This window comes from Sphaeramia orbicularis, chromosome 19 (genome assembly GCF_902148855.1).
Source record: "Sphaeramia orbicularis chromosome 19, fSphaOr1.1, whole genome shotgun sequence".
NCBI lineage: Eukaryota > Metazoa > Chordata > Actinopteri > Kurtiformes > Apogonidae > Sphaeramia > Sphaeramia orbicularis.
Window position 1 is genome coordinate 39811846 of NC_043975.1, and position 10836 is coordinate 39822681.

Below are 10836 nucleotides of genomic sequence, written 5' to 3' on the forward strand. Positions count from 1 at the left end.
CAATGCCTCTTCATGCTTTTCAATGGGAGTCGTCTGGTTTCTGTCTTGTCCTTCAAAGAGAGTGGACGTGTTTTTCTGAGCTCTGCTATCTGCTGCTTTTTTCTGCCTCCCCACTCTGCTTGGCCTTGCAGTGTCTCGTCTGACTTACTTTACTTTTTAATCCCCTGCTTGTTGAGCTCTTGAACAGCAAATATGGAATTGATCAACTGGTCACTCAGCGCAATTGACATGATTTTTTCATCAAGGAAGAATGGTCCTGGGGAGCCCGCCTGCCCTGATGGAACAGTTGCAGCCGGATCCACCCGGGACGCTTGGGACAAGTGGAGGGTGGTCTGTCTGTCGGTTCTGTTGGTGGAGGACATCGAGAATATTTACCTATTTGGATTTATGATAGCGGGACACCTTCTGATTGGTCTTGGAATGGCCCTGATCTATCGCAAAATCAGCAAGACAGCAGCATGCAAAGAGACCCCGCTGCTGTCGGTGGAAATTGAGAAGCACTTCGGAGCAGTGAGTGATAATGTGAAAGAATTACAACGGGTGGTGATGCAGTCAGGGACCTAACTGGTCGAAGATGCTGAGGAATGCTGAGGCCAGGTATAACAAAATTAAGTTATTCTAAATTAATGCAGAAATCAAGTTTCCCCCATGGCCTAAATTGTTTCTCCCCTGAGAGCTGAGGAAGCAGCAGGTGTTTCTCAAATCTACTCCCCCTGCAGTCAAAACATCTTCCATGGCCAGGACAACAGTAGGACTGGACTGATAAGAACTGAAATGAAAGGACAGAATGACCCACTGGAGTCTCTTTATCTTCAAACACACATTCCACAATTATTACACAGTTCAAGCATCTTCCCTACCCCCATTGTTTTTTCATGTCTGCTGTCTGCCTAATGTTCACGCTGTCCCCCAATTCCCTTTCAAATCTATGAAAAAATTCCAGCATATGTCCATGTGTACTGTGTGAAAACTGTATGTCTTATATTTGTGCTTTGCATTATCTTCTGTTCTTCACTGCAATTTTCGAAGAAAAGGGTTTGTGGCAGTGCTCTAGAAGGAGCAGCGGCCCGATGTCCCTAATCATCGAACTTAATTTCGTTTGATGTACTTTGTACTGTCAAATGACAATAAAGGCAATTCTAATTCTAATTCAATTCTAAACCGTACAGACCCATTTCACTCACAGGTTCCCCACTCACTGCCTTCTGATCTGCAACTAGTTTATTTACACAGGCACCGAGAGCTCATAAAACTGCTGAATAAACAAGCAAATGGAAATTGCAAGCAACAAAAAGTTGAGCCTTAAAACAGGTGTATTGAAATAACAGTCCCAAGAGACTGATGTATTGTGGAATTTCATGTAATTTCAGACTTACCTTACATACAGGGTGGGGAAGCAAAATTTACAATATTTTGAGGCAGGGATTGAAAGACAGTGTATGACCAATTAGTTTATTGAAAGTCATGAGAATTTATTTGCCACAAGAAACTTGACATAATAGAAAATGTTTTTATTCTATCCTTCTTTCTCAATAACTGCCTTCACACGCTTCCTGAAACTTGCGCAAGTGTTCCTCAAATATTGGGGTGACAACTTCTCCCATTCTTCTTTAATAGTATCTTCCAGACTTTCTCGTAATAGTTTTGCTCATAGTCATTCTCTTCTTTACATTATAAACAGTCTTTATGGACACTCCAACTATTTTTGAAATCTCCTTTGGTGTGACGAGTGCATTCAGCAAATCACACACTCTTTGACATTTGCTTTCCTGATTACTCATATGGGCAAAAGTTTCTGAAAAGGTATGGATAATAGTGTTAGGTATGATTATGACATCAATATATGTTTGGTTTCAAAACAACTGACGTAGTGCCTGCTGAGAAAAAACAACTAAATGTTCATTGTAAATTTTGCTTCCCCACCCTGTATAAGTATAAAATATAAATGTTTTAGTTACATTATGTCATTTCATTATGATGAAATATTCCTGTTATATTAATGTAAAATGCTAACATAGCAAATTATCTAATCTTAAATTAGCATTAACATGAAGTTACACACACATTATCTTGCCATTACCATTGCATAGCATAATAAACTTCTGTGACATTGCATCATTTTTATCCAGCGTAACCATGGAAATTTAAAGACACTATTCTGTAATTTCCCAGTTTTGATAAATAAAGTACATAAATAAAGTACATCCATCCATTCCATCTATCTATCCATTGCTAACCAACCAATAAAACAAGCGGTACAATGAATAGAATTACATATTTCTCTAGAATTTAACATTTTTGGAAATGTCTGATGTAATTCAGGTACCCAAGTCAATGAATAATATATCATGAGCCTAATCCTTTTTTTAATTGTTACATATCATAACAGTAATTTCAGAGGTTGAAACAAGAATGACATAAAGCAAAGGTCAGAACAAAGGCAGAGGGAAAACACAGATCTGTGAGGAAACTGGTGTGTTCTGCTCACCTTCGGGCACTTGAGCTCCCAGGGAATTCCTGCCATGACATCAACAGCATCGGCTCCTCCAACGCCGATGCAGATAGCACCGAGCCCACCACCGTTGGGTGTATGGGAATCCGTACCAATAAGCATTACCCCAGGGTAGGCATAGTTCTCAAGGATGATCTTTTAGGACAGGAAATGTGGAAGTTAGAATTCAAAAATGTACTGATTAATTCTAGAGAAAATGTGCACCCAGACTCAGAGCTGGCCCACCCTATAAGCAAACTGAGTGACTGCTTAGGGCTCCACAGCCACCAGGGGGCCCCAAACTTATGTAACATGTCATCTCATTTGTTGATGATATGGCAATGCCAAACAGTGAAAACAGTGAATGTAATGCAAACCTGGCAATAGGATGATGCGATTAGTCAGTTTGCTGGAGCAAGTGGTCCAAACAACTATATCCATTGGGCACCGATAAACGTAAGAAGAAATAAGTTGAAGAAGAAAAGAAACAACTCTCTCAAGGCAATGTGAAATACAGTTCTCCATGAACACATAATGGTAACAAATGCTTCATGGTAACTCGGCGAAGTGTTTGAGCACTGTCTTTTTACTGCTCGGCTACAATCTAATGCAGTGCAGTTATGACCTCCTGAGTCATTGTCAATACATTGTCAATGTCAACTGTTGATATGCAATAAACACTACGCTATGCAAAACGCATTTTTGTCAGTCCAGTAAATAGAACAGGGGTGACTGTCGGAGCTGAAGGGGCGTGCAAAGTGAAACTGAGACTAAAGACGCTTTATTATTCCTCTAACTCTCCAGGCCCACTCCACTGCTGTATGGGCCCCAGAGTAACACAACAACTAGTGGGAATTTAACCCTTTTAAGATGAGTTGTCTTAGATGTGCCTACCTCCTGCCACTTCACAAGCTGCAGTGCACCAGCCCCTTACTGCCTTTCTAACAGGTGGTGAGTGCATCATAAACTGGGAACACCCTGACCAGGATACAAACCCCAGCCTCCTGCACCAAAGTCACTCAATATTTATTACAGTCTTTATTGTTTTACTGTCACTGTGTGAAAAGATAGCACATTGGTTTGTATAGCTGGTAAGCTTTTGACATGAATTTGTGTTGTAATTCAGAGTGAAATTATTTCGTGTTTATGGATTTATGGTACGGTGTGTGTGTGTGTGGGGGGGGCTTGGGGCCAACTTGTCTTGCTTAGGGCCCCCACATGAACAGGACCGGGCCTGCCCAGACTTTAGGCAATGGACACCTGATGGATGATCCCAGATCCTGGTTTCCAAAATCCAACGCCATACTTTGCCCCAGCACTCGACAGGAAGTTGTAGACCTCCTGGTTAATTTCCTGGAGTTAGAAGCATTACAAAAGTTCAGTTTAACTGAGTCATTCTCAACAACTTGCCCTTAGTGGTAATGGTACTGCCAAATGATTAGATTAAAATTACACAATTAATGCAAAGCCCATGAGCATATGACCTGTGAAAATAGAATACTCAAATGTGCAGTATCAATGTGGTGTTTACATTTCTCTCCTATTTTAGACCATCTCTTTCTCTCTAGGTTTCTTTTTTTGTTTTTACACTGTAGGCTCACATATCCAGATCTACCTTCACACTTAATAAATTATATACCAGCCATACCATACCCATACCACAACTCTATACCTTCGCTAATATTTTCAAACAGGAGGAAAAGTTATCTGGGTTGTTTGGCTAGTTCTTGGTGGCACTGAGCACAGGATGCTGCAATAGTGTATTTGCAAAATAGTATCAGGAGGAACATGTTCCAGTGAGGAAATGTGTCAGGGTATTAACTACAGCCTTAGTTCATTCTTCTTTTTGGAAGATAGTCCTCCAATTTATTTTTAAAAACTAGAAGTTGGTCTGAAGCTAAAATGGTGAAGGGCAGCTGGTTTAAGGTAGTATGTGACACCATAACAAAAATACAAGCAGATTCCTCACCTTTGCCCTGGCCAGATCCTTTGGCCCTCCGGTCTGGGCCTCTATCAGGTGGTCGCAGTGGATGGTGGAGGGTACAGCCACCTTTGGCAGGCCGCTGCTGATGAACTGAAGCATGGCCATCTGAGCTGTGGCATCCTGCATGGCCACACGGTCGGGATGGAGCCGCAGGTAGGTGCGACCACGATCGATCTCCTGGTTGTGGGGGTCATTGAGGTGGCCATATACGATCTTCTCTGACAAAGTGAGTGGCCGGTTGAGTCTGGATCCACCACCCCCCCACCCCCCACCCCAAAAAAAAGAGACATATTTATACATACTTGACCCAGAAAGAGTTAAAAAAAAAAAAACTAATTAGAGGTATGATTATAATGATACAGCCCTTAAAGTCATTCTAGTACCCAACATGCTGCAACAGTACAAATATCCACTATATCTTGCAAAGTACAACCTTAAAACAGACAATTTTAAAGGGATATATAGTAATTTAGGAACAATGAAACAGACACAGTGATTAAATGAGTCAAAGGTGAAAGACTGGGGTAAAAGATGAAAAAACAGAGATAAAACATTGCTAGAGATATAAGAGTGTTGGAATAAACAGTGATGGTGCCAGAGCAAACACACACACACAGTAGGTCTACTGACCTTTTTTGCACAATGTCTACGTTGGATCGGAGCTTCTCATAGTTGACGAAGGAAGTAGGCTCAAAGCGGCTCATGGCCACTTTGGCTCTGTAAGCTGCCGATACATGCAGACGCCGTGCACCATGGCCCAGAGCCAGCTGGAGACCATAGCAAAAAAACATCAGCATATTATAGTAATCGCACAAGTAAGATTGTGTAAACCACAGCTGAACCAAAAACTACTCATCAGCTTTTTTTTTTTTTTTTTTTTTTTTAAATCTCAGTCAAAGCTACAATTATGTCAGAAATGCAATGAAAAGGCAGAGGCATCAATTGAAAAGACTGAAAATGTTGTTTCCAAAAGACAGAAACATAAACAATATAGACATGGACACAAACACATTATTATGGAATGAATTATCGTCAAGCATCATATTTAACAAAGTTTTTACATGTTTTTACAATGTTAAACTTATCAATATGAACCTACAAATTATATATAGCCCACTACACTGCTGTAACATTTGTAATTTGCCCTGGAATGCCACTTTGAGGTGATGATGGGTTCTTAGTCCTTCACATCCGCATGTAACTTGTATGCTATATCTCTACATTTCAGATGTTTGCCGTAATCTATATTATAGTCATTAAAACACAGCTTTTCGAATAAATGATGGTGATCAGTTACATTTAAGCTATCACACATATCGTGGCATCAATTATTGCGTGTACATGTTATTAATCTCAGTTCAAGCTAGTTAATTGAATTATTATGTTTCTACTGTATTATAGTAAATACTTACACGTTCGTTGCCCACCGTCCACTCCTACGCTTACACGCCAGTCTAACCTTGTGTTTAACCTTGCTATTTAGCACCCCAACTTAATCGCTAAAGCTAACCTTGCTATTGTCATTTCACGACTGAAGATATCGACAATGACCTCCGGAGAGCAGAGACATTACCGTCGTTTTAGTGAGCCTGTGATAAACTAGTGGTAGCTTACTAGATGTGATCAGGACACGATGACCTGGCCACTCAGCCTCAGACTGTTTCACACGTTATCTTTCCACACAGATGGCTCACGGTGCTGCTGTCAGGCCAGGTTTACGTCTGACAAGGTTTAGTTCAAATAAGGTAGAGGATGATATCTTTAACGGGTGTCTGACAATCGCTGAATCGTCTTACCTGAAGCCGGGCGACAGTGAGACAGTAAGTTGCCATTTTGTTCACTGACAAAGATGTGTGGGTCAACGGTGACGTCACGACTTTATAAGCCGCGGTCCGACAGGTCCTACAAGGATCCAAAACAGTAAATTATAAATGCTATGATATTATCGTAGAAAACTTTATAGACAAAGCTAGATTCCCTCTTTTGATGAAGTAATATAACTTCTACAGGTAAAAATATGGTACAAAATTGTAAATGTGCAAGGAAGAACTTTATTTCTCAATTACATTATATAAATCTGAAAGGACTAAATTCATCGTATGTTCTTCAGTAACTTTCTTCTATCTAATTTTTGGAACGTATTCTCATATAATCTATATCAATATTAAAATTATTTAGTGTACTTTTTCACCGTAAAAATACATACACCTTGCTGATGTTTTTAGCTCCGTGAATACATTATTAGAACTTTTAATTCTTGCATATCTTCCACACGCTAGGTGGCAGTACCTAGCAAAAACGAGCAACAGTCACAGGTCGAAGGTTAAAGTTGACCTAGTTTCAGTTGCTCGCCATACGTTAACCGAAAATGGCTAAACACCATCCAGATTTGATCTTTTGCAGGAAACAAGCTGGCGTCGGTATGTGTTTGATTTACGTTCACTCGTTTGACATGTGTTTAAACTGTAACCACAGGTACTCTATTCTATTTTAATTTGACATGCTGCTAGCCTCTATGTTAACTGTGCAACATGGATTTCACTGAAGCATAGCCGTGGTTGTAACCAATGATGTTTTACTAATTAAAATTAGCAGCATTATTTAGATACCAAATTCACATGTGTGATGGTGTTTATTAACGTGAGACATATATAACGCTGTAGTTTGGCAAAAATAAATAAATAAATAAATAACAGTAGCATTACTTCATTTGGCTAACAGCAGTGCTTTGTTTTCTTTCTTCAGCCATTGGAAGACTGTGCGAGAAATGTGAGTTCTTCCATTTAAAGTTATTATTGTGTTTGAACAGTTTGTTTTTTTGTTTTTTTTTTTTTTTTGGGTCATTTTAGATAGCAGTTATCATAATTAATAGCCGATGTTATTAGCCATAGATACGCTAACATTTATAAAACCAGTAAGAAGTTAATGTTTTGTTTTCCAATGTCCACACAACACTAACTTCTATGCCCCTGAACAGTTTTGTATTTTGAGTAAAAGAATCACAAGATAAGTAGGCTATAATTAACTCGTTACGGGCGAAGTCAAGGGAAGGTTAACATCTGGTCAAAAAAAGATTAATTACAACAATCTAGCTACACCAAACTTATGTTTTTGGGTAGGTAATTATTTATATTTTCAGGAAAATGTATTTTGAAATGAGAAAAAATTTGTGGAAAAAAACAGAAGTTTTATGGGTATGACTGTTTGGAAAGTGACAAAGTTTTCTGCCGTCATTCTGGGTTCATTTTATAAATTCTCATAAATAAACTAAATTTATTCCAAATACATTGATATTTGACTGTTATTTATGTCATATTCTAAACACAAAGCATTCAAAATGAATAAGTGCATATAACTATGTAAAATACATTTGAATATAATGGTAATATTATTTGTATGTTGTAAAAATTGTAAAATAAATAAATAAAAATTATATGATACTGATAATTGAAATACAAAATGTTTAATTTGACATTTACTTTTGTTGTCCATCTGTGAAACTGCCGTTTGTCAAAACTCTTGCTATTTAGGCATGGTAAAATATTTTTTCCTCTAACCAAATATTAGGTTATGAAATAGAAGGTTTAAGGTATACACTGAATAACTTTTAGGATGAAAATGTCATAGGAACTTCACTTTTTAGAACTTTGTAATTCTTGCAATAAATAGATGTTAATTTTTTGATGTTAACATTTTGTCCATGCAGTAGTTTTTGATATTTTTCAATCAAAAATATTTGAAACTAAATTTTGCCCTTTGAGTATGTTTAAGATGGCATTTAGGCCTTTTCAATTATATGTAATATTTGTCTTGAACTTGTCTGACTCAAAAAGTAGGGGGCTGTCCATCTGTGACACCCTTGACCTCGCCCTGACCTTTTTGCAGTGACTGGTGTTGGCGTAAGTCAGTGATAGAGATATTAGATACTAACCTTTAACTAAGCTTTTAATTTGTCTTTTTGCCCTCATATCTGTTATATACCGACCATAAATCAAATAAATTAAATCCATAATAAGCCTATGTGCATTTTATTAGGATTTTTTTGCTAAATGACAATTCAATTTCCCGTAGAGTTCTTTGTTTAAAAAAAAAGATGCAATGTGGAATGTGCTGTTTCTAAATAATGGAGATGTCTACAAATCATAGTCTCCAAGCATATGAAAACATGATTACTTGCTACAGATCCCAGCAAAAATCACAATACTTATGTTTTTTATAGTAATTTCAGTGGAAATTTTCACTCAGTTTTGTATTTGCAATGCCCAATATGTAATATAATAACATTTAGAAAATGTGCAACTAATCCCTACATTTTGTGTGAATACTGTAAAGACGTAATACATTATTACATTGTGCATTGAGTTAACAGTCAACACTGCATTTTAATACAGTTTTGTGTTGGAATTGCCTTAATGTTTGACATAAACATTGGCACTTTTTCCACTGTGAATGTACTCTATCCAGCCAAAAACCAAAAGTCGCACATGCAATATATCACTGCACCACCTTTGGTTCTGATAACGGGAGACATTCAGTGTGCCCTCTTTTTTGCCACATAATGCTTAAGTAGTGTCATAAGGTTCAGAATATTTTTTACATTCATAGTTATACTTCCTCCCATGCCTCTTCGAATGTTCAGATGAAGTCATACTTTGTTTTCATGTGTATGTATAGGTTTTTGTTTGTTTGTTTTGTTTCTTAAAATCTGTTTCATTTTTAAAGACTAAGTAGGATTACCTTATTTTGTTGCATATTCAAAATAAACTAAACTAAATTAAACTAAATAGTTGCATTATTTTTTTATTTTTGATGATGGAACATCAGACCGCTGCATCAAGTCTTCATTTTGGCTGGGCAGTGTATATTAGTTACACTAGATATCTGTAATTGATGTCCTTGATTAATAATCTGAATAGAATTTGCATTTGAATGTATAATGTGATCCTAGTTACAACAAAAAAAGCACTCGGAGAGCGCAGACCTCCGTCAAGACAGAACTGTGCTCCCCCCACCCCCCCAATCACCACCAAAATTTCATAATTTCTTCCTTGTTCCAGTATCAACATTTCATGAAAATTTTATGAAAATTCATCCTTAACTTTTTGAGTTATCCTGCTAACACACAAACACACAAAGCAAAGCGATCACAATACCTCCTGGTGGAGGTAATTACTGTATGAGTTGTTTCCCTGTTATCATTCAGTCTTGTTTGGACACACGTTACACATTAGTTGTTCTCAGTGGATTATATTTATTTCCTGCTCCTCTAGGTGATGGAAAGTGTGTCATCTGTGATTCTTATGTGAGACCATGCACACTGGTGAGGATCTGTGATGAGTGCAACTATGGCTCTTATCAGGGTCGTTGTGTCATCTGTGGAGGTCCAGGAGTATCTGATGCCTACTACTGCAAAGAGTGTACCATCCAGGAGAAAGATGTAAGCACCTGCATGAATTTTTATTTTAAGTGAAATAGGTGGACATTTAAAGGGACTATATGTCGTATTTCTGCTTTCAAATATTTAAAAAATTACATAAAATTATCAGTAGGGTTCAGGATAAAGTGCTCTGAAGTTTGGCCAAAAACAACAATGTATTGCAAAACAACTTCAAAGAAAGTGATAAAAGCTAGAAGCACTGATGTTTTTACATAGCTCTGGGGACATAAATTTGCCTTTGTTGGTGGTGTTGGTACTCCTGTGTGTGTGTTCTGGTACACAACTTCCCCATGATGTAGAGTTTGGAATATCAGTATTGCATAGATCCCCTTGGAAGAACTTTAGAGCCTAAATGTGCTCTATGCACAGCCCCACTACTTCCTGAACTTAAGGCAGCTCCTTTATTTCCTGTTTTCATTATTGGACACACTGATTAATCCAGGTGTGTTTGCTGCTTCTTGTTGGGACTACTGTGGTCAGGCACACCTGGATTAATCAGTGTGTTCAATAATGAAAAACAGGAAATAAAGGAGCTGCCTTAAGTTCACGAAGTATTGGGGCTGTGCATAGAGTCCATTGGTGAAAGTTTCCTTTTTATTTAGTCTTGCCTGTTCTTTTTCTTGTCTTTCCAGCGAGATGGTTGTCCCAAGATTGTGAATTTGGGCAGCTCCAAAACCGATCTGTTTTATGAAAGGAAGAAGTATGGCTTTAAGAAGAGGTGAAGACACTGGCGTTGTCCTTGTTTTAGTGTTTAGTTTTTGTAGATTGGAACTTCAGGAAAATGTTTTTCTTTAATAAACTCTTTTCTACATCCTTAAGTGTCTGATTTTTTTTTCTCAAAGCACTGTATTCACTCGAGAGATGTGACTGGTTTTCACTCAGTGCTTCATTATTTTTCCCAAAAATAAATCTGTTTGTTTTATG

The 10836-nt window shown here is 37.8% G+C and overlaps 2 protein-coding genes across 3 annotated transcripts in view; one reads left to right on the top strand and one right to left on the bottom strand.

The window, feature by feature from the left end:
• aco2 (aconitase 2, mitochondrial) overlaps window positions 1-6393 on the bottom strand; it is a 22477-nt gene extending 16084 nt beyond the window's left edge. Inside the window, exons 1-5 of one of the 2 annotated variants that reach the window (XM_030122438.1) lie at window positions 6272-6393; window positions 5106-5242; window positions 4461-4719; window positions 3752-3844; window positions 2489-2647 (exon numbers count right to left, since the gene is read on the bottom strand). In XM_030122438.1, the coding sequence (XP_029978298.1) occupies window positions 2489-2647; window positions 3752-3844; window positions 4461-4719; window positions 5106-5242; window positions 6272-6307 (684 nt within the window). In that variant the 5' untranslated portion in view covers window positions 6308-6393. Of the gene's footprint in view, window positions 1-2488; window positions 2648-3751; window positions 3845-4460; window positions 4722-5105; window positions 5243-6271 lie in introns of those variants that run through there. The other variant, XM_030122439.1, reaches the window with a different exon arrangement.
• Window positions 6394-6766: 373 nt separating this feature from the next.
• On the top strand, window positions 6767-10726 carry phf5a (PHD finger protein 5A). Its single transcript, XM_030122460.1, has 4 exons — window positions 6767-6895; window positions 7221-7244; window positions 9746-9912; window positions 10545-10726. Exons 1-4 carry the CDS (start codon window positions 6844-6846, stop codon window positions 10632-10634), a joined length of 333 nt encoding a protein of 110 aa, XP_029978320.1. The 5' UTR covers window positions 6767-6843; the 3' UTR covers window positions 10635-10726.
• Window positions 10727-10836: the final 110 nt, after the last annotated feature.

Coding starts and splice junctions, on each gene's coding strand:
- phf5a (XM_030122460.1), top strand. CDS start 6,844: ATGGCTAAACACCATCCAGATTTGATCTTTTGCAGGAAACAAGCTGGC. Junction 6,896..7,220: donor CAGGAAACAAGCTGGCGTCG/GTATGTGTTTGA, acceptor TTCTTTCTTCAG/CCATTGGAAGACTGTGCGAG. Junction 7,245..9,745: donor TGGAAGACTGTGCGAGAAAT/GTGAGTTCTTCC, acceptor CTGCTCCTCTAG/GTGATGGAAAGTGTGTCATC.